At 45.1% G+C, this 23,730-nt stretch overlaps 2 protein-coding genes across 2 annotated transcripts in view; one reads left to right on the forward strand and one right to left on the reverse strand.

Annotated features, from left to right (window-relative positions):
- Positions 1–7,134: 7,134 nt before the first annotated feature.
- On the forward strand, positions 7,135–19,407 carry LOC309547493 (ras-related protein Rab-39B-like). Its single transcript, XM_082247364.1, has 2 exons — positions 7,135–7,444; positions 18,983–19,407. Exons 1-2 carry the CDS (start codon positions 7,230–7,232, stop codon positions 19,380–19,382), a joined length of 615 nt encoding a protein of 204 aa, XP_082103490.1. The 5' UTR covers positions 7,135–7,229; the 3' UTR covers positions 19,383–19,407.
- Positions 19,408–21,822: 2,415 nt separating this feature from the next.
- TAF12 (TATA-box binding protein associated factor 12) overlaps positions 21,823–23,730 on the reverse strand; it is a 43,812-nt gene continuing 41,904 nt past the window's right edge. The window contains exon 7 of the mRNA XM_082248375.1: positions 21,823–22,104. Within this exon, the coding sequence (XP_082104501.1) occupies positions 22,069–22,104 (36 nt within the window). The 3' untranslated portion in view covers positions 21,823–22,068. The remainder of the gene's footprint in view (positions 22,105–23,730) is intronic.

Here is a 23,730-nt window from a genome sequence, read left to right on the forward strand (position 1 = left end):
GCCTGTCAGGGACGGGGGTCAAGTAGCGACCCCCGCCTACCCCTATTGTTTATCAGATACTTCAGATACGGATTCGGAACTGGTCAATGCAGTTGCAGGTCCCTCTTAGGGGGCTGTTGTCTCAGGTAATATCTCCTCAGCAGTGAGGAGCACTTTCTGCCTCCGCCATAGCACAAGAGTGGTGGATGCACTAGTTGTGTCCGTCCGGGAAACCTTTAGTCTTGAGGTTACACCGGCAGAGGTGGCTGAGACTGAGATTCCTTTAGAGGGGTTTCAAAGGGCGCTGGTCGGGTAAACAAAGAGTCTGGCTCAGCCAAGCCTGAAGAATATAGCCTGATACGCCTCTACCCATCTCTGGGGTGGGGGGGGGTGTCTTCACCGGTTTCTGGAGGACACAGGATCGAGTTTCGATCACTTCCACCGGTGCGATTCTTCCCTTCTAACATTGAACGGTTTCAGGGGTTCTATTCGAACCTATTCACAATGCCCAAGAAAGAGGGCAAGGTGCGTCCAAATCTGGACTTGGGAAGAAATAGAGTCCATCCGTACAGTGGTGGCCTCCCTGCATCAAAGAGATTTCCTGGCGTCCATAGACATATAGGATGCCTATCTTTATATCCCCATCATCGCAGGACATCAGCGTTTTTCCGCTTTCCCAAAGATCATCCCTGGTTCCCACCAGGAGACTGAACTATCTGGGCCTAAGGTTGGATACATCCTGGGCAAGAGAGTTTCTCCTTGCTGGGAAACTCCAGAAGGTTCAGTCAACGATTCGGATGTTGCTGTCCGTCAATTGGCTGGGACTGATGGTGGCCTTCTTAGAGGCAGTACCGTATACCCAGTCTCATACCCGAATTCTCCTGAAGGAGATTCTTTTTTAATGGAATCAGAATTCCGATTCCCTGGACAATCGGATCCGGTTGAGCGAACGGACCAGGAAGTCTCCAATGCTCAACCAAGGGAAATCATTTCTTCCGATAGTATCCAGATTACCAATAAGGGTATCGGAACTGAGAGCGATCAGATTTTGTCTGATTTACTGGATCGAGCAGCTCTAGAGCAGCCCGATTCGGATCCAATCGCATATGGCCTCTTCATCCAGAGGTTTTTTCCCTAGCTGTCCCTTCATTGGGACATCCCGGATGTGGATCTGTTGGCACCTTGGCCTAACAGGAAGGTGCGGAGGTTTGTAGCTCGCGCCACGATCCTCTAGCGGACGCAGCAGAAACGCTGATTGCCCCGTGGGGGCAGTATCAGCTACGGCATGCCTTCCATCCTCTCAAGTTGCTGCGGGAACTTCTTCGCAGGATAGAGGTGGAGGGAATTCCAGTTATTCTGGAAATTCTGGATTAACCTCGTCAAGCCTGGTACGCCGACTTGGCGAGGCTAGTCGCGGACGCTCCTTGGAGACTTCCTCTCAGGGAGGATTTGCGGTCTCAGGGACCGATCTTCCATCTTGCTTTACAGTTGCTGGCTTAATGGCCTGGCCATTGAGACCCAGGTACTGAAGGACAAGGGAGTGTCAGCTTCAGTTATTCCTACCTCCAGTTAAAGGAAGGAAAGCGACTTCCAGCACATGGAAGTCTTATATTGCATGGTGTGAATCTATTGGATTTCCCCCACAGACCTATTCGGTGACCCGAATTTTGGTCTGTCTGCAACAAGGGGTTGAGCAGAAACTATCCTTGAGCATGATCAAGGGTCAGGTTTTCGGCGTTAGCAATCTTCTTTCAAGAAACCTTTGGCTAATCATTCCTTGGTGCGGAATTTCATCCAGGGGGTGCGACATCTGGCTCCGCCAGTGCGCGCACCCTTACCGCCTGGTATGTTAATTTAGTGTGGTCGGTTCTTCAGAAACTTCTCTTTGAAGATATTAGGGAGATTCCCTTGCTTACATTCCCAGAAGGTGGCCTTCTTGGTGGCCATTACTTCTCTACGCAGGGTGTCAGAACTGGCCGCATTATCCTGTCGTTCCCCAGATCTGGTGGTTCATAGGGATAAGGTGGTTCTTCTTCCGAATCCATCCTTCCTTCCTAAAGTGGTTTTCGTAAGACGGACTCACTTTTTGTGATCACGGATAGCCCTTGAAGGGGGTTGCCTGTGTCTGCCGCGACCATATCTACATGGATCAGTCAGACGGTGGTACAGGCTTATTTTATTAAGGGTCGGAATCCTCCGTTCCCTGTTAGGGCGCACTTCACTCCAGCGCTCAGTACTTCCTGGGCCTTTCGCCATCAGGCGTCAGTGGTCCAGGTATGTAAAGCGGCCACCTGGTCGTCGGTACATACCTTTACAAAATTTTATAAAATTGATGTGATGGCATCGGCGGATGCCTCATTTGGCCGCAAGGTTTTGCAGGCCGCAATTTGAGGAGACCGGTGGTCTACCTAGAGGGTTTTTTTGTGTTTGAAAATTTTTTTTGTTGAGTCTCATCATTGAGGATGAGCATTGTAAACTTCTAGTTGGCACCGGTTGGGCCTTCTAGATTTGGATTTGATTTCCATTTTCCCACCCCTCATTTGTGATACTGCTCTGGGACTTCCCGAAGGTGCTGTATCACCGAGGACTACGTCTGTCAATGAGCGATAGAGAAAAATGGATTTTTGTAAAATCTTACCGTAAAATCCTTTTCTCTTAGCTCATTGACAGACGTAGTACCCGCCCCTCTGTTTTTTTGAGTTGGGTTGGGTTAAATTCTCTAAAGACTGCTTTTATGACATAACTGATTTGCTGAGGCAGAGAGAGAGAGAGGATATACCCTCTGGGACTGCCACTAGGGTGTGGCCAGAGCATTTTATTTCCTGTCTAGTCCTACTCCTGTGGAGGCAACATAACCCGAAGGTGCTGTATCACCGAGGACTACGTCTGTCAATGAGCTAAGAGAAAAGGATTTTACGGTAAGATTTTACAAAAATCCATTTTTCATGCACAGCATGGGTCCGATTTAACCATGGAGCCCCTGGAACGTGTATCACCACCTGACCCACTCTTTGAAGGTGCGGGACCCTCTGGGTCTCAGTCTGCCCTGGCGGCCCTGCAGTCACTTGTGTCAAAGGTTGATATGGCCCTGCAAAGGCGGCCTAGCAAGAAGCGACACCCCCCCCCCACCGCCTCGACCTGTATCATCTGCCGCCTCAGGAGCCTGAGGTGGATTCGGCTGCCACGGACGTGAGTCCACGCACCCTGAGTGCTCTAACAGTGAGGATGAATCCTCTTCCACTGCAGCCGCGCATGAAAAGGTGCTGGTGGAGGCACTGATTGTGTCAGTGCAGGAAAATTTAAAGTTGGAGGATTCAGCTAATGCTGAGTCGGCGACGCCGGTGCAGTTTGGCACCCACAGTTCGTCCAAAGTGAGTAAGTTGTTCCCCTTTCCTGCCTATTTTGACGAGATTGTCGCTAGTCAATGGGGATCCCTGAAACGCATGTTTGGAATACCTAAGCGTTTCGTTAGGAGATATCCCTTTGAGGAGTCTCTCCTGAAGAAACTGACGGTTCCACAGTCGATGGACTCTCAGGTTTCCAGGTTAAATAAGGCCATGCTTTTACCGGTGGAGGATTCTCCATCCTTTAAGGATCCTGTGGACAAGAGAGCTGAGGCTCTGGTTCGATACCTTTTCAACGTGGCGGGTTCAATTTTGAGGCCGGTGTTTGCTGTCACCTTGGTATCCCAGACCTTAACAGGATGGGCAAAAATTTTATGCCAGGATCTGGAAGGGGATCAACATCCTACTGAGCTGCCGAATCAGTTGATTCAGGGGCTATAGTACATTTGTGAGGCATCTTTGGATGCGGCCCCTTTGGCTGGCAGAGTATATGTGAGGGCGGTGATCCTTTGCCGCATTATTTGGTTGAAGTACTGGTCGGCCGACCAGGCTTCTGAAAAGGTGTTGACTGATCTACCTTTTGTAGGTGACCGTTTGTTCGGTGCCTCTGTGGAGGAGATTATTAAGGGTCTTACGGGAGGTAAGAGTACTTCCGCAGGTTACTAGAGGAAAGGAACCTCGTGGCCTTTCTTATTCGGCTCACAAGCGGCCCTTTTGTTTGACTGGATCGCAGGAAAGGGGTTCAAGATCCACCCGTACTTTCACGGTTGGCTCCAAGAGACCCTGGAACGGTAAGTCAAAAGCGGACCCTGTTTCGCAGACGAGCCTTCCTCAGCCTGAAGGGGTGCCCTCACCAGTATCTTCTATCGTCTTTGTTTCTTTCCGGACCCGTGGACCCTGTTCCTTCAGGACAAATAGGTCCATGAGTTGATTCGGTTCAGTTACAAGATTGAGCTTCAGTCCTTGCCTCTAGCAAGGTTCTTTCCTTCCAGCTTATGCCTGTCTCACAATCGGCTGCAGGGCCTCTACGGCAGTGGTTCTCAATTCCGGTCCTCGGGACCCACTAACAGGCCAGATTTTAAGTATTACCTTGGGGGATGCAGACTAGAATACTGCAATCACTGAGCAGCAAATGAGATCACCTGTGATGTAATTTAGTTATCTTGCAAACCTGGCCTGTTGGTGGGTCCTGAGGACCGGAGTTGAGAACCACTGCTCTACGGGGCAGTGCAGGACCTGTTAGCACAAGGAGTCATTGTGCTGGTTCCAGTATCAAAAGGTTATCAAGGTTTTTATTCAAATCTGCTACGCAGAATCGAGGTGGAAGGTATTCCAGTCATTCTGGTGGCGCCAGACTGGCCTTGCCGACCTTCGTACCCAGGCCTGGTAAGGCTGGTAGCAGACGTTCCTTGGAAACTTCCTCTCAGAGAAGATCTTCTGTCTCGGGGACCAATCTTCCATCCTGCTTTACAGTCGCTGGCTTTAAAGAGGAAGTAAACCCGGTGTTTTTGTTTTTTTTTGTTCCCCCCCCCCCCCCTCTGAAAAGTAAATGCATAATGTGCTAGTATACTCGCATGCTAGCACTTTGTGACACTTACCTCCAAACTAAGCCCCCGTCGTCCCCGCTGGAGGCTGTATCCATTTTCAGCCGTCTTCCTTCCTGGTCTGCAAACTCCAGCTATGCTACTGGCCGGGAGCCACGTGACGTCACTCCTGCTCGCCGCCGGTCACAGTACAGGGCCCTGAAGAAACGGCACAGGCCGTGTTTCTTTAGAGCACATACGCCAATGATGTCATTGGCTGCATGCAATGTAAATATCTCCTAAACGGTGCAAGTTTAGGAGATATTTACAGTACCTATAGGTAAGCCTTATTAAAGGCTTACCTATAGGTAAAAGTTCAAAATGTGGGTTTACAACCACTTTAACGGCCTAGTTATTGAGAGCCAGGTGCTGAAGGACAGAGGGCTGTCAGAGTCAGTGATTCCTACACTGTTGAAAGCTAGGAAATCTACTTCTAGGAAGGTTTATCATCGAGTTTGGAAGGCGTACATTACTTGGTGTGAGTTTCGGGGGGGGGGGGGGTGTTCTCCCCGTTCCTTTTTTGTCTCTCACCTATTGGGGTTTCTACAACTAGGTGTAGATCAACGTTTGGCTCTGGGCACCATCAAGGGCCAGATTTCCGCCTTGGCCATATTTTTCAAAGGTCATTAGCGGTGAAGTCCTTGGTTCACACTTTTGTGCAGGGGGTTCGTGATTTGGCTGCTCCTGTGCGATCCCTGGTACCTCCATTGGATCTCAATTTGGTATTGTCGGTACTTCAAAAGCCTCCTTTTGAAAATAAGCGGAGTTCCTGCCACAGAAAAAAAATTTCAATGAACATACCCCCGGGACAGTCAGGGCTAGTACATTCCACAATGGATAGCCTCTGATCTGTCCCGGTTCGCGCTTACATTTTAGAAGAAATGCTTACTTTTAAAATTTCTTCTCCAGCGCTGCCATCTCAGGTGTGGGCAGCTTGAAGCCAGCGCTATCCTCTTCTGCGTCCTCTTCGGTCCCACGATGCACTGCGCCGGCCCCGCATGCCCAGAAGCTGTTTAGCAAGGTATGACGCGCCTACACCGGAACTGACGTCTGGGCCGGTGCAGGCGCATTAATTCCTGGGAGCGATGACGTTCAGCTCCCAGGAATCATTGCAAAGCGGAAGTGACGGCGCGGGCCGAGGAAGGAGGAAGTGGATGGTAAGGGGAGTATATTATCCTCTCTAATAAGGTAAGTAAGCAAAAAAAAAAAAAGCCGGGAATATCCAATTCTTGCTCAGGTAAGGATAATGAAGCGGATGCCATAAAATCTACAGGCATGATTTTGTGGCCAGAACTCCGCTTTAACTTCATCTGCTCACTCTGTCACAGAATGTGTCCTTTTTGGTCGCTATTACTTCTGAGCATAGGATGTTGGAGTTGGCTGCGTTGTCCTGTCGGTCGCCTTACCTGGTGGTTCACAGGGACAAAGTTACGACTAGGGATCAACCGATTATCGGTAAAGCCGATATATCGAGGGCCGATATGCACTTTCCCCGATATTTTGGAATTGGCCCCGGAGGTTACCGATATGTTTTAAGAATGCAATGGGGGTTATTTACTATGGGAAAATCCACTCACTGTAAGTGCACTTTCTGTAGATCTAAGGTTAAGATCTGAAATGAGGGGAAGCTCTGCTGATTTCTGTCATCCAATCATGTGTAAGCAAAAATGCTGTTTTTTTATTTTCCTGGCATGCCCCTCTCAGGTCTACAGCGACTGCACTGCTAAGTGCACTTGTAGTACAGAGTGGATTTGCCCTTAGTAAATAAACCCCAATATGATTTTTTTGTAAAGTAGATGTAAACTCAATAACTATAATCTCAATTGTTAGACCTCATGCACACATACATTTGCAGGCAATAAATATGGCCGGCATAAAATTCCTGACGTATTCCTGGGCCTGAGGTGCCGCAGAATCTCGGCTATAAAATTGAGCAGCTGTACACCCATGTACTCGTGTAAACACCAGTGCTTCTGTGCATCAGTGTTTAGCCATGCATGCTGGTACGACATATTTTGCGTTTTGAAAATACTTCATAGGCAGATCTAACTGTGCTAGTACATTGCAACAACAAAAAAAAGAAAAAAAAACAGTAGATAAAATAAGAGGCATTTACGAAGCAGAAAACATATCATATTGCAAACTCCTGCAGAAACCTGACTGAGCAGGAAGGACAAAGGAATGCCATCCACGAGTACAAACTTGAAAGCAACTCAGTAATAAAAGACAGAACCAAATAAAGAGACTGGGGAGGGGAGACGAATGACAAAGGAGGGAGACAAATGGACAGCAGAGATTTCACTTATATGGTAACTTCTGCATCATGGCCTGCGCATGGGACTTTCAGTTTCGTGTCCTGCTGCTGGGGGACTCTGGAGTTGGGAAGACTTCTCTCTTACGGAGATATACAAATGATGAATTTACGGAGACAACTGGACCCACAGTAGGGGTAGACTTTTGTTGTCGAATCGAAGAACCAGAGGATGGAATTAAAGTCAGACTGCAGTTCTGGGATACAGCTGGCCAGGAGCGATATCGGTGAGCAAAGTTTTGTGTATGTGCAGCTATTAAAGTCTAAGGTATAATTTGTACCTATAGGCAAGCTTCTAGCAAGGCTTACCTAGAGGTACTGTAAATCTCTCCTAAACATGCATCGTTTAGGAGATATTTATATTGCATGCAGCCAATGACGTCACCGTGCCATTCCTTAAGATACCTGTGCCATGAATGATGGCTCCACGCGCATGCGCGGGAGTGACATCCTTGTGGCTTTGGCCTGTCACACAGCCAGAGTCCAGGGACCCTGGAGGAAGACCAGGAGAAGATGGATGCTGCCTCCAGCAATTACAATCACATAGTTTCACATAATGTACTAAGTTGCGATGCATACTAGCACATTATGCCTTTAACGTGCACGTCCAAAAAAAAAACCAGTAGCGTACAACTGCTTTAAAGCGGAACTGTCTGGCAGGGCAGGGGACTTGATTTCTATTCTGCTGCAGTTTAGGAACACTTACAAGTCTTGTCCCTACCCCACCCTGTGACTAGAGACTCACACGGGTGTCAAACTGGTTGCCTTCCAGCTGTTGCAGAACTACAAGTTCCATGAGGCATTGCATGGCTGACAGTTACAAGCATGACTCCCGCAGGCAGACGCATGATGGGACTTGCAGTTCTGTAGGGCCGCCGGTTTGACTCTCCTGCGTGGAGTCTAAGCAGAAGCAGCAGACTGTTGAGCTCACCATTTGAGGGCTCTGGACTCTCCTATCTGCATGTTCCTTGCACTACAATACAAACGAAGGGCTCATAGTGCTGCCTTTCCATCCCCTCAGTCTGAGCTCTACAGGGACAGCAAGAGGCTGTATGCTGCCGAGTCGTGTTTACAACAGTGCTATAATAAACATAAGTTCTGCAAACAGGCGTATGCAAAAAAAAAATAGGAACCCTTAGGGTCCTTTCACACGGCCGCTCCGTGTGTCCGCAAATCATCCCATCCGTTTGCGGATGATTTGCGGACATAATGTAAGTGAATGGCACTGCGGATGTCAGCAGAATACCATCCGCTGACATCCGATTTTCCTCCTTTCAGTTCTGTTCCGTTTTTACGAATGGAACAGAACCCTATTTTTTCTTCCGTGTAAAAAACGGAAAGGAAGGAAAATCGGATGTAAGCGGTGTCATCCGCTGACATCCGCAGTGCCCATAGACTTACATTATGTCCGCATATCATCCGCAAACGGATGGGATGATATGCGGGCACACGGAGCGGATGACAGAAATGTCATCCGCTCCGTGGAAAAAAAAAAGTCCCGCAGCGGACCTTTCACACGGAGCGGCCATGTGAAAGGACCCTTACTATTTTTTGCATGCACTCGTGTTTAGGATAACACACACATTTGCTGTATATTTTCTCATTTGCAATTGCTAATAAAGATTGTAGATGGCTGTCCTTTCATGCATAGTCTTAGTTTAGGTTTTAAACACACCAGTGCATGTTAGGTGCGGAATGCGGCGATTCACGGTTCACTAGAAATTGTTTCCTTATTCCTTACTATAGAAGAGGATGCCGTAAATAACAAGAGTGCACAAAAACAATAATGAGGTTTGGCCTTTGTGTGTAGTGTGATGTAACAAAAAAAAAAACAAGCATTGTTATTATGCAGGATTTAAATAGAGCCAACAGTTTACACTGCGCTTTACAAAATGAAGGCAGACAGTACAATTACAATTTAATACAAGAGGAATCAGAGGACCCAGCTCATTAGTTTACAATCTACAATGGAAGTCCTTTAATAAAAGCAGTAATCCACAGAACGTCTCCCATTGTTCAGACGGCTGGAAACTGGTAAAATCTATTCCCCTTGTTTAAGGATATGACTCAGCTGTGCTCCCTGCTGACTTTTTTTAAAGGCCTTGACATCCATGAAAGTCCCTAGTGGGTGGGTGGGGAGATGAACTCATCAAAGCTCTACCTCTCTTCTGTGCTCATTAGCAGGGCACAACAAAGATGTGTATACAAAAACACCAGTTGTTAAAGAGCCATACAATATTAAAAGGCTCTATACAGACACACATACTTTATTGGAGGTGGCATGGTTTTGAAGGTGTACTGTTTAGTCCTACCATCCTTATTTTTATTTGATGATTTGGCAATTCAGTGATCACTACCTCCTTTTTCTGGGTCTTTACCTGACAGGTATTTTTTAAGATATGTGTGCAATAGTAATTGCCTTAACCACTTCTGGAGTGGAAGATTTTCCCCCTTAACCACTTAAGCCCCGGAGGATTTGGCTGCTCAAAGACCAGGGCCTATTTTGCGATTCGGCACTGCGTGATTTTAACGGACAATTGTGCGGTCGTGCGACGCTGTACCCAAATTAAATTGACGTCCTTTTTTTCCCAAAAACAGAGCTTTCTATTGGTGGTATTTGATCACCTGTGCGATTTCTACTTTTTGCACTATAAACAAAAAAAGAGTGACAATTTTGAAAAATAATATTTTTCACATTTTTTTTATATGAAATTCTCAAAAGAAATGTAAAAATCAAAATTTTTTTTAACATTTTAGGCCAATTTGTTTTCTGCTGCATATTTTTGTTTAAAAAAATCGCAATAAGCGGATTTTGATTGTTTGCACAAAAGTTTTTGCGTTTACTAACTACGGGAAAGATTTATGTCATTTTTATTGTTTTTTTTTTAAACTAGTAATGGCGGCGACCTGCGATTTTTTTTTTTTTGCGGAACTGCAACATTGCAGCGGACAGATCGGACCCCTGACTGACATTTGTGACACTTTTGGGGGTACCAGTGACATTACTACAGTAATCAGTGCTATAAATATGCTCTGTTACTGTAAAAATGACACTGGCAGGGAAGGGGTTAACTTTATTAGTGAACAAAGGGGTTAAGTGTGTCCCTAGGGGCGTGCTTCTAACTGTCAAGGGGCGTGGCTTTTGATGTAACCACAGAGACATACAATCCTACATAGCAGGATCGTGTAGTCTCTGCAATTACACCAGGGAGAATGACAGGCAGCTTTGTTTACATTAGCCGCCTGCCTTTCTCCCTCTCCAGCGGGAGATCGCGAGTGACCGGCAGACATCGGAGCCGCCGGTCACTCGCGCTGGGATGTCAGGGAACGAGCGGGGGCGGGAGCTTTCTTTTAGTGGTAATTGATCACCTGTGCGATTTTTATTTTTTGCGCTATAAACAAAAAAAAGAGCGACAATTCTGAAAAGTAAAAACAGTTTTTCACTTTCCACTATATAATATTCCCCAAAAAAATTAAAAATCTAATTTTTTTCATCTTTTTAGGCCAATTTGTATTCTGCTACATATTTTTAGTAAAAAAAAAAAAATCCCAATAAGTGTATTTTAACCCCTTGCCAACCACCGCACAACTATATACTGTGGTGGTCAGACCCTCCTGGGCAAAGTGACGTACCGGTACGTCACTCGCCCACCAGCCTCCGGTCACTCGCTCGCTCCCTGACATCCCCGCGCAAGTGACCGGCGGCTCCGATGTCCGCCGGCCACTCGCAATCTCCCGCTGGAAAGGGAGAAAGGCAGACGGCTGATGTAAACACAGCCGTCTGTCATTCTCCCTGATGTAAGTGCAGAGACTACACGATCCTGCTATGTAGTTTACTAACTAAGGGAAAGATTTGTCTTTTTTTTTTTTTTTTTTAACGAGTAATGGTGCCGATCTGAGATTTTATTTTTGCGGGACTGCGACTTTGCGACGGACAGATCGGACCCCTGACTGACATTTTTGACACTTTTGGGAGTACCAGTGACATTACTACAGTAATCAGTGCTATACATATGCACTGTTACTGTAAAAATGACACTGGCAGGGAAGGGGTTAACTTTATTAGTGATGCAGGGGTTAAGTGTGTCCCTAGGGGCGTGCTTCTAACTGTCAAGGCGTGGCTTGTTAGATCATAACAGAGACATATGATCCTACATAGCAGGATCCCAAAGCCTCTGTCATGATCTAAGGGAGAATGACAGATGGCTGTGTTTACATCAGCCGTCTGCCTTTCTCCCTTTCTCCCTCTCCTGAGCGAGATCGCGAGTGACCGGCGGACATCGGAGCCACCGGTCACACGTGCGGGGATGTTAGTGAATGTGCGGGAGTGGGAGCTCGCCCCCTACAGGCTCGTGGGCGAGTGACGTACCTATACGTCACTTTGCCCAGGAGGGGCTGACTGCTGCCGTATATAGTCGTGCGGCGGTCGGCAAGTGGTTAAGATTGGAATATGGATTAAATAGACTTTCCAGAATTAAAAATAGACTTTCCAGAATTAAAACCACATTTAGGCCCCTTTCACACTTGCAGCTTCGTTTTTCTCAGCGGAGGATCGATCTGTCGATCCCCTGCTGAGCAGGCAGATGGCAGCTCTGTCTCTGCGCTGTGTGTGGAGAAAGAGCTGTCAGGTCCCCCCTCTTCTCTATGGGGGAATCGGATGAGAACAGACCGTCTGTCCATTCTCATCCGATCCGATCCGCCAGACGGATGGAAAGTAGGGTTTCCATCCGTCCGGATTTGACAGACAGGATCGGATGTCAGCGGACATGTCTCCGCTGACCTCCGATGTCTCATAGAGATGCATGGGGCATTTTCTCAGTTTTTCAGGCGGATCTGAACGGTCCGCAAGTGTGAAAGGGGCCTTACTGTTAGTTACCCAGTAACTCAATATCCAAGCATTTTCTAGGACAGCACATGAGTGAGAGGCTTCAAACACCTAAAGCTGGAAACATATCATCCAAAACCAATAGGAAGATCCTGATCTCCTGAACATTAAAGTAGAAAAAAATACAATGCAATTGCCCACCCACTTCACTTGTATTTCTTGCATACAGTTTCTAATAAATCTCAAATAATTTTTTTTTTTTTTTCTTTTTTACTTTTTAAAGTGGTCATGTGACTACAAAGCTCTGGCGAGTGGGTTTACCTGTAGAGGGCTAATAACACTGCTGAAAACTTAGAGGTGTGATGTAATCTCACTGATGTCCATAGATCTAAGGAGTTGTGGGCCCTAAAGGAATTCACGCCCACCAGCCACACAGACACACTTGCGGGAGCTTTGCAGTCATGTAACCACTTGGAAAAAGTTGAAAAACATAGGTTTTTACTTTGAGATTTATTAGAAACTGTATGCAGGAATTCTAAGAGCGATGGGGAGGCAACATTTAAAAGGTGGGTGATTGTATTGCATTTATTTCTACTTTAAACAAGAACTGAACGTAACTTGTCAACGCAATACAGAACAGAATATATTGAATATATATACTCATATATATACTCAATATATATACAGAATATATTGTGCAAATTTTATCCTGGAAAATGAGTTCTCAGGAAAGTAACTCTGATTTCACCAATCATCTTCCAGGAGAGCACATGAAAGGATATGTGAGAAATAACCTACTAGGATAAGGCTACTACTTGCAGGGCCCACTTACCAAGGCTAAAGCTAGTGGGACACCAGTGAAGAAAGGAAATTACTCACCCATCTAAACAGCGTGGATGGATGGATGAAACTGCGGTGGAGGCTATTGTATTCTGACAGTCAGCACCCACAACAGTCAAAAAATACCTGAACAATGATGTAACAGATTAGATGCAAGCGCCATTCAGCCAAGAATTTTCAGCCTGGCTACTTCGACAATAATCAACCTTTGTCAAGCCAGGCCACGGCCACCCATGGAAACAATTTTGGCCGATACAGCAGGAATCAGTAGAAATTTAATCCATGTATTGCAATCTTTACTCCCAATTAAATAATAGGGCAATCTAGATGTGTCAAACAACCATATCAAAAATAGGCCAGATGCCAGTTTTGCAGAGCTGTTCAGACACTCGACTTGTTCCATGTCCATGCTGCAGCCAAAGACCTGTGAAATGACCTCTAAAGTCACCGGGATGCTCTACTTTTAAAAAGTGTGTATCGCGTATGGTTCAAAATAGCGTATCTGATCCACCTGTTTATGGTGTTCTTTGACAACTTAGCAATTCTCTTGGATGCTGTGAATAGTACACGCTATTTATTTTTCCACAGTATGGATTTCTTCCGATAAAATTTTATGGCTCTACAGAAATCAAAGTATAAAGAAGATTCTTCCCATCATTTTATGGGTTTGAAAATAGGGAAGGAATTACTATTTCCTAAGGACCATCAAGCTGGGGTGGGTTTTATTCAGAAACCCTAGATCTACTATAAGGACTATAAGATTTGGAAAAAAAACTGTGCAGCAGGGCTCATTAACAGATTAAGCAGGACCTGCACTGGATTTTCTGATGTGACCAAAAGGCAACACTGTTTTAAAATAATGTTTTTGTCCTAGCAGTGTACAAAAGGGAAAAAAGATAAGCCCTATGATAACTATAGAGAAATTCTATTTTGGAAGTCGCTAGATTGCAGTTTAGTCAATGAGCTATTTATTGCCAATTAGGGGTGCAAGATTGGGCCCTGGTGTATTAGATCACTGTTGACAAAGCGTTGTACAAAAAGCTTGCAGTCTCTGCAGCATGACAACCCAAAGGACTAAAAGGATGTAAGGATTATACTTGCCTTTATCCCGATCGATCGCTGATGCCATGCAGAACTCCTGCAGACCTGTCAATGTATCTGTTTGCTCGTACCTTATACGAGCAAGCAGATACTGACTGACTGGAAGAATGAATGAGAATAAGAACTACAAGCCAACAGTCTAAAAGGCTGCTGGGACTTGCAGTTTCCCCATTCACAGAGGACTGTGAATGAATGGCGTGGGCAGGCGTATGTATCTCTCTCCTTTATTCACAGGAGAAAAAAAAAACATGGGGAGGGCTTTACAGTGACTGATCACTGTGATAGCCAATCAGAGGCTATCACAGCAATCAGGTGACCCAGAATCGGGAGTACGGTGCTCAGGGCTCGCACTCCCAGCACAAAGGGAGATACACAAAAATGCAGCTCCATCAAAAAAAAAAAAGTCCAGTGGGACCGCATCTTTGTGTTAGGCCAGCATGAAGGGGTTAAACTTCAGATACACAATGGATATATTAGCACCTATAAAAATGGGATTTTGACCTACCGTAAAATCCATTACTCTGATGTTTGACGGACACAGCTTCTGGTATTCTTAACCATTGGGTAATACTGCCCCCTACAGGAGTCGAACACTAGGCATAAAAAAATTCTACACCTATGAGCAGTCCCAGGAGCTATACTCCCTTTCTCTGCTATAGGCACTCGGTTTTGTTACAAGCAATGTCAGGAGAATTATACCTCCACAGAGGGGTGGGTGCTGTGTCCGTCAATGAACAGCAGAGAAATGGATTTTACATTAAGTCAAAAATCCATTTTCTCTTTCGTTCATTGCAGGACACAGCTTATGATATTCTTAACCATTGGGACATCCCAAAGCAGTGTTAAACATGGAGGTTGGGAAACAGCAAAAAATTCCCAAGGCTAAACATTAGCCAACAGGGGCTCAACCAAACAACTGAAGTCCACCTGAAAAGAAAAAAAAAACAATACACCCTCAAAGAGGATTGGGTCCTCTATAAACAGCAGCCTGCAAACCTTGCAGCCAGGGGAAGCATCCACTGATGCCAACACATTCACTTTATAAAACTTTGTAAAAATGTGCACCGATGACCTTGCAAACCTGCGTCACTGACGCCCGATGACGGAAGACCCAGGAGGCACTAAGCACCCTAGTAGAGTGCGCCTGGACAGGGGAAAAAAGGAACCTGACCCCTGATGGAATAGGTCTGAGCCATCTAAAAATGGTCGCAGAGGAAGCAGATAACCCTTAACGAGGCCATCCATGAGCACAAATAGAGAGTCTGACTTCCTGAAAGACTCTGTAGCTGCCTAGTACACCCTAATGGTCCGAATCACATCCAAGGCATGCAAGTCAAATTCCTTCGGATGTATAGGCCTAGGACACAGAGAAGGCAACACAATGTCCATATCCAAATTAAAATCAGAGACCACCTTAGGAAGCAAAGACGGACAGGAGCGAAGCTACACCTTATCCCTGTGAATCACCAGATAAGGTGAACGACAGGATAACGCCGCAAGGTCCGACACTATACGTGCAATGGTAATAGCCACCAAAAAGGCCACCGTCTGGGACAGCGTGAGCAGGGAAAACTCCCGAAGATTCTCAAAGGGAGACTTCTGGAGAACCGAAAAAATACCAAATTGAGGTCCCAAGGTGGCAAAAGAGACCACATTGGAGGGACCAAGAGCCAAACATCCAGAAGAGAGGTATGCACCAGAGATGTAAGCAAAGGGTCGTTGGAAGAAAAAACGCCAACCTGGCCCTTGCTTGTACTCAAGGCCAACTTCTGTTCAACCCCCCGTTGAAGGAAGGTCAAGATCCGAGCCTCTGAAAAAGAGCGAGGAGGAACCCCAAGGGATTCACACCATGCAATGTACGTCTTCCACATACGATGGTAGATCTTCTGGTAAGCAGGAGACGAACTGGAACCTGTAGTGTCTAAGTTTGTCCGGATGAAGAAATACTCTGGCTAAGGCCGAGTCATACGATCTGGATAAAAGATTATATGATTTTAGGGATCCACTTGTCATTTACCAGGGAAGTCTATGGGTCCGGAAACCAGCAAAAACGCCCCCAACCCTAGATACGGGTAAGGCCGCACCTTCATGCTGAAGGAGGGAGAGGACCCCATCAGACTCACCACTCGCAAAACCAGGTACCGCTAATCACCAGGAGAATCTGCCCTACACGTATGCGATCAGGAAGTGAAAAACAGCACTAGGGGATGAGGAGGGGCTCCCACTGCCGAAAACGCCACCTTCTGGCTCCACTGTCATGGTTGCCACTGTTTTCAATGGCAAACCACTGCAAAATGGCCACCATGCATTGTAGCCTATGGGCTACAAGAAAATGGCGGCACCAAAAAGCTCTCTGGGACCCAGGAGTTATCCCTAGCCAATGGACAGGCACAAGGCAGGACAGGGGCTCTGGCAGGAGCCCCCACCAGGTACAACCCCCCTGCCCAGCCGATTATCCGGTAGCCAATGGTGCACGCCCCCCCATCCCCAGCATGGCGCCCGGCCCCCACCCCAAGGGATGTCCAGACCACCTATACAGACCCTGCAATAGTGGAGGGGGGGTGGTAGGAACAGGTGAGGGGACCTGCGTCCACTCCAAAACCCTCCAGGGGAATAAGGGGGACAGCTACTCACCATACCAGGAACTAGGTGGGCACCGCTCCAGACAGATCCTCCTCTCCATCGAAATGGGGGGGCTGTGGGCCAGGAGGAACGCCACGACTCAGGCCGAGGCCAGGTCGTATGCGACCTTGCAAGACGTTTAACTCGCAGGGCCAGCCCCCGTTCACTGGGGCTATGTCGCGGCGGACTTAGCGCGGAGCTGAGGTCTGCGTGCGCTCGCTGGCCAGACTGGAGTGACCACTGGATCTAGATTACCCAGCCAGTCACCCAGTTCGGCAGTTGATTGTAGATCTCACAGGAAAAAACATTTGCCATCTAAAAAACTATTTTGCCAGGACCAAAGATCCCAGCAAGGAACTAGGTCCTTACTCCGTACTACGCAGAAAAAAAACTGAGTGCCTATAGCAGAGAGAAGGGAGTATACCCCCTGGGACTGCCCATGGTTGTAGCCAGAATTTTTTTTTTTTCCCGCCTAGTGTTCTACTCTTGAAGGGGCAGTATAACCCAATAAAGAATAGGAGAAGCTGTGTCCGTCAATGATTGAAAGAGAAAAAGGGCTATTCGAGCGCTTTCGCAGATTAGCTGCACTGATCCATAAACTTCTATTATATCCTGTGGTTTGGTGCGCTTTCTGAAAGCACACCAAAAGTCCTGAATGAAGGCCTTGTATATGCAAACGTCGGCTTGTGTATAATCAGTGTGTACAACAAGATGTTGCAAGGCTCTTTGCAAGCTTCAGGAAACATTTTTTTAATGTGTCTTTAATGTTTGATCCCCAGGCTAGAGTTGAAAGCTGCTTTAAAAGGCTTCCAAATGCCAAGAAACAGTTGCTGTACACACTGCTCTTATAAATTCAAAGTGATGTCAGATCTTCTGATTTGCATTCTAGAGTTGAAGCCAGGGGACTGGTAGGACAGCCAAGCAGCTAAAACAGTCTAGATTAAAAAAAAAAAAAAAAAAAAAAAAAAAGAATGCAGATCAATAAATTACAACCAATTGCATTTTCAGGACATTTGAATTGGCAATCTGTGTGTTACTCATTATAGGTAAAATATCAGGCTGGAAATATGAGCGCTGACGTTACTGACCTGTTGTTGCAGGTGCAAGTTTCAGACTCGTCCTTTTTTTTCCATTAGTGAGTCATGGGCCTGAAACAATCATCTATATATTACATGTCCTGACATACCTGTTCAAGCTTAGTGACTCATCAAGTAATGAGGGATAAAAACATGACAACCATGGATCATGGTCAAAAATAATGGCAGCTATTCATTTCTGGACCGGTTTTCCTCATTGAATGAAGCTATGCCAAGTAAGTAATTGCTTGCTAGTCAAAAGTTACTCTTCTGCTGAGCAAGAGCTGTCTGTCATTGTAAAGTGTGCTAAAGATATCAGACTGGTACTAGATGTTCCATTATTCTTAGCAGTAATAAACGTGGCTGAAGTAGTACTCCAGACAAAAAAACTGGAACGTGTAAATTCTGGTGCAGCTTTGCATGGCAGCCAATCAGCTTCTAAACCCTGCTTGTCCAATTAAAGGAGTTGAAAAGGCAGAAGATTTTATATTCTACCTAATGCATTCTAAGTATTAAGATAAAAAGCCTTCTGTGTGTAAAAGCCAGCCCAGCACCCCTCTAATACTTACCTGAATCCCATCTCTATCCGGTAATGTCCACGAGTTCCTTGGCCGTCTGGGACTCTACCTCCTGAAGTCAATTAGCCAATCAGGAGCGAGAGGGGTCGGGCCGAACATCATCTCTGTGTCTGAATGGACATGCGGAGCTGCAGCTCGGCTGCCCCACAGCAGGCTGCTTGCTGTGGGGACAATCAACAGGAGGGAGGTGCCAGGAGCAGCAAAGGAGGACCTGAGAAGAGGAGGATCTGGGCTGCCCTATGCAAAACCACTGCACAGAGAAAGTATGTATAACACATTTGTTACTTAAAAAAAAAAAAAGGAAGCGGTTTCTATGCAGAACTGCACCAGATTTTGCACTCTCCAGTTTTAGTAAATAAACCCCAATATTTATATTTTACTTTTGGATAGAGCAATGAAGGGTTAGAGGGTCATGTTTTTATCACTCTACTAAAAACAGTGAATTTATTGCTGTGTCCCCACTGAAGAAATTTCTATTCACTCCCTGCCCCAGTAACATGACAAAAGTAAAAGGGAAATCGCCTCAATGGGGAAGCAATGTGTTTAGTAAAGGATTCAAGGAAGCATGAAAATCAATAAATGAGCCATCTGAAGAAAAACCAAGGATTGCAGTGCTCACATATGCTGTAACCATACATAGTTTGCTATATGTTTACAGACATGTGAAAATGAAAACACACATTATGCTATTCCTCAGTCAATTGTTCTCTGTCTTTCTTCTAGGGCTGTAACAAGATCTTATTACAGAAATGCTGCTTGTGTTATCCTCTTATTTGATCTGACTGCTCATAAGACATTTGAGAACATCCAAAACTGGTACCAGGAAGTGACTGAGCGGGCCCAACCTCATCCACTGTTTTTCTTTCTGCTGGGAACCAAAAGTGACTTGCGGGATCTTCGAAACGTCAGCCGAGAGGAGGCACAAAATATGGCAAACTCCATAAATGCTCCATATCTAGAGACTTCTGCACGAACTGGTAGCAATATTTCCGCAGCACTCTCCCTTATATGCAGGGAGCTGCTACGAGCAGCAAGAGAAGAAAAACAGACAATGGAGCGCAGCATAGTGGAATGCTCAACAAGCGAGGAAGCACAGAAACCGAAAACGCTATGCGTATGTTGACAAGAAGCAGGAAAATGTACAACTTTTTCTTTTCCGTTTGTTAGGATATAGTATACATTCCTAAAGTATTCAGACTCCCTTCACTTTTTTTAAATTTGTTATGTTGCAGCCTGAAACTACAGTCGTTTAATTTTCTTCTCAATCTACACTCAGCACCCTATAATGACAAAGTGGAAACATTTATTAAATGAAAAAACTGAAATACCACATGTACTTAAATATTCAGAGTCTTTACTCAGTACTTTGTTGAAGCCTCAAGTGCTTTTAGGTATAATGCGACAAGCTTTGCACACCTAGATTTGGGATTTTCTGCCATTCTCATTTGCAAATCCTCTCAAGCTGTCAGGTTGGATGGGGACCGTTGGCGGACAGCCATTTTCAGGTCTCTCCAGTTATATTCAAAAGGGTTCAAGTCAGGGCCACTCTAGAGAACATCCACAGAGTTGTCCCTAATGCCCCATACACACGTGCAGATTATCTGCAGACTTTTGTCTGCAGACTTACCTTTTCTATGTAGTGCAAGGGCCTGCCGGATTGCATACAAATTGAAAGTGTTTAGGTTTGACCTCATATTATATGGTTTTGGTAAGTCTGCAGACAAAAGTCTGCAGATAATCTGCACGTGTGTATGGGGCATAAGTGACTCTTGTGTGGTCTTGGATGTGTGCTTAGGGTTGTCGTCATGTTGGAAGGTTAACCTTCGGCCCAGTCTGAGGACCTGAGCTCTGTGGAACAGGTTTCATTGAGGAGATCTCTGTACTTTGCTCCATCCAGCTTTCTCTCAACCCTGACCAGTCTTTGCTGCTGAAAAAACACCCTCACAGCAGGATTCTGCTACCACCATGCTTCACTGTTGGGGCAGGTGCTGAGCAGTGCCTGGTTTCCTCCAAACATAATGTTTAGAATTGAGGCCAAACAGTTCAATATTGGTTTCATCAGACCAGAGAACCTTGTTCCCCACAGCCTGAAAGTCTTTTTTTCAAATTTTAAGTGGGGTTTTATGTGTTTTGCACATGTAGCCACTCTGCCATAAAGCCCAGATTTGTGGAGGACTGCAGTGAAGGTTGTTCTGGAACTTTGTCCCATGTCCAAAGAGGGACTCTGGAGCCAAGTCAGTGACCAACAGGCTCTTGGTCACCTCTCTTACTAAGGCCCGTCTCCCCCGATTGCTCAGTGTGGCCAGGCGACCAGGTCTTGGTTGTGGTCTGGAGGCCATGGTTATCTTGGAACCTTCAAGTGAAGCATACATTTTTTTTAGTCTGGAGGCCACTGTTCTCTTGGGAACCTTCAAGTAAAGCATACATTTTTTTTTTTTTTTAGTCTTTACCAGATCTGTGCCTTGCAATAATCCTGTCTCTGAGCTCCCTGAGGTCCCTTGACCTCATGCTTTTTGCTCTGATACAGTATGCATTGTCAGCTGTGAGGTCCTTTTATAGGGAGGTGTAAGCCTTTCCAAACCATTTCCAATCAATTTACCACAGGTAAATCAAGGTGTAGAAACATCTCAGCATCGATCAAAAGAAACAGGAGGCATCTCAGCTACGTTTCAAGTCTTGTTGCAAAGGGTCTGAATACTTATGCCAATGTGATATTTAGTTTTTTCCTTTTTTCATACATTTGCAAACATTTCTAAAATTTTGGTTTCACTTTATCATTATGGGGTACGGAGTGCGGATTAATGGTAAAAAAAAAAAAGAAACTGTAGTATCAGGCTGCAACATAACATTGAAAAAAGTGAAGGGGGTCTAAATACTTTATGAATGCACTGTATGTGTGTACTGTTATTTAGCTGAACCCTCTCCTTGGCACAGCAGAAATATCAACTTAGTATTAGGTTGCCTTTGCAGCTTAATGGGGGCGGTTGGTGGACAGTAAAACCACAGATAAGCTACATTTTTACAATAGTGCCGATTAGCATTATTACCTCATATCTCTTGCTCTCTGCGCTCAAGACAGCTGACATTCTGCAAGGGCTATTGGAGAACAACAAAACAGTTTTTTTTTTTTTTTTTTTTTTGAATGTAATCTTGACAGCACCTTGTTGTGTGATGTTTCTAAGTATCTTATCAGCACTGAGCACAGGCAGAATATAGCCTGGTGATTTAGCACAGAAAAATATTAAAAAAAAGAAAAAAAAAAAAATCAGGTAACACTGAGTTAAGGCTGAACTATTATAAAACAATTCAAGAGAGGAGAATCTGGTTATCACAACTGCCCCTTGGTGACTATAATGGCCAATTACATAAAATAGGCTGCACAGCAAAGTTACATTTCTGTACATGTATGGGTACTTTTATATACATATTCCTAAATGTTTTCAGACATTCTTGTTTCAAATGAATTACTATTTTTAAGCAAAGCAGTTCTCTGGTATATTTTTGGTCTTCTTTGAACGATGATCCTTTGGTTTCTATGGTAATTTCACACAAAAACCAAAGCGTGAATTACAACAACAATCTTTAATCAAACCACTTTCGGTTATATATACAAAAGGAAAAACGACAGTGTAACACTTCCCCTGCCAGAGGGTTCTGTAATGCACGACTAATAAAGGCAAGTCCACATTACTAGATGTGCAGTCTCTGTCCAAAAATGAGGCTCTTCTCTGAAGAGGTGGCTTCTGCATCAGTTCACTGCAGAATCATGGCGTCAACTTGGGAGTGCTGACCAAGAAAACCACGCCGTCTTACTTCTTTTGGGTCTTCTTAATGAGAGCCATTCTCTGTGGTATAAACCAGACACAAATTCATCAGGAGGAGTTAGGATAAATTTATGACCGATTATCTGTACTATAACCCCAAGTCCAAAAAAGTTGGGATGCTGTGTAAAATCAACAAACAGAATGCTGAGTGGATGCTGCATCGTGGTAAACATGGCCCTGTGTCTACTTTTTTGAGAGGCGTTTCTGACCTCTTTTTCTCAGTTTAAACATTTGATACATTTTCTATTGTGAATAAAATGTGTTTATGAGATTTGCAAATCATTAAATTCTGTTTTTATATAGATTTTACATCGCGACCACAGTGCCGTGGAAAAATATTCACACCCCTTGAAATTTTCCACATTTGTCACGTTACCCAAAAAGGTAATGTATTTTATTGGGATTTTATGTGATAGACCAACACAAAGTGGCGCATAATTGTGAAGTGGAAGGAAAATGATAAATGGTTTTCAAATTTTTTTACAAATAAATATGTGAAAAGTGTGGCATGCATTCGTATTCAGTCGCCAAGTTAATACTTTGTAGAACCACCTTTCACTGCAATTACAGCTGCAAGTCTTTTTGGGTATGTCTCTACCAGCTTTGCACATCTAGAGAGTGAAATTTTTTTCCTATTCTTATTTGCAAAATAGCTCAAGCTCTGTCAGATTGGATGGAGAGCATCTGTGAACAGCAATTTTCAAGTCTTGCCACGGAATCTCAATTGGATTTAGGTCTGGACTGACTGGGCTATTCCAACACATGAATATACTTTGATCTAAACCATTCCATTGTAGCTCTGGCTGTATGTTTAGGGTCGTTGTCCTGCTGGAAGGTGAATCCAGCCCAGTCTCAAATCTTTTGCAGACTCAAAAAGGTTTTCTTCTCAGATTGACTAGTATTTGGCTCCATCCATCTTCCCAACAACTTTGACCAGCTTCCCTATCCCTGCTGAAGAAAAGCATCTCCACAACATGATGTGGCCACCACCATGTTTCATGGTGGGGATGGAGTGTTCAGGGTGATGTGCAGTGTTAGTTTTCCGCCACACAACGCTTTGTTTTTAGGCCAAAAAGTTCAATTTTGGTCTCATCTGACCAGAGCACCTTCTTCCAAATGTTTGCTGTGTCCCCCACATGGCTTCTCGCAAACTGAGCCCCTTCTTCCAAATGTTTGCTGTGTCCCCCACATGGCTTCTCGCAAACTGCAAACAGGAATTCTCATGGCTTTCTTTATGTCACTCTTCCATAAAGACCAAATTTGTGGAGTGCACGACTAAGCTTTGAATCTCTGCAGCTCCTCCAGAGTTACCATGGGCCTCCTCTTGGCTGCTTCTCTGGTTAATGTTCTCCTTGCCTGGCAGTCTAGGTGGACGGCCATGTCTTGATAGGTTTGCAGTTGTGCCGTACTCCTTCCATTTTCGGATAATGGATTGAACAGTGCTCTGTGAGATGTTCAAAGCTTGGGATATTTTTTTTATAACATAACCCTGCTTTAAACTTCTCCAAAACGTATCCCTGATCTGTCTGGTGTGTTCCTTGGCCTTCATGATGCTGTTTGTTCACTAAGGTTCTCTAACAAACCTCTGAGGGCTTTAAAGAACAGCTATATTTATACTGAGATTAAATTACACACAGGTGGACTTTA

This window comes from Pelophylax lessonae, assembly GCF_965119305.1.
Source record: "Pelophylax lessonae genome assembly, chromosome: 2".
Lineage (NCBI taxonomy): Eukaryota > Metazoa > Chordata > Amphibia > Anura > Ranidae > Pelophylax > Pelophylax lessonae.

Bases quoted from the DNA above. Each gene is read 5' to 3' on its own strand.
- LOC309547493 (XM_082247364.1), top strand. From the start codon at position 7,230: ATGGCCTGCGCATGGGACTTTCAGTTTCGTGTCCTGCTGCTGGGGGAC. The intron at 7,445-18,982 runs GTGAGCAAAGTT...TCTTTCTTCTAG, and splicing joins GCTGGCCAGGAGCGATATCG to GGCTGTAACAAGATCTTATT.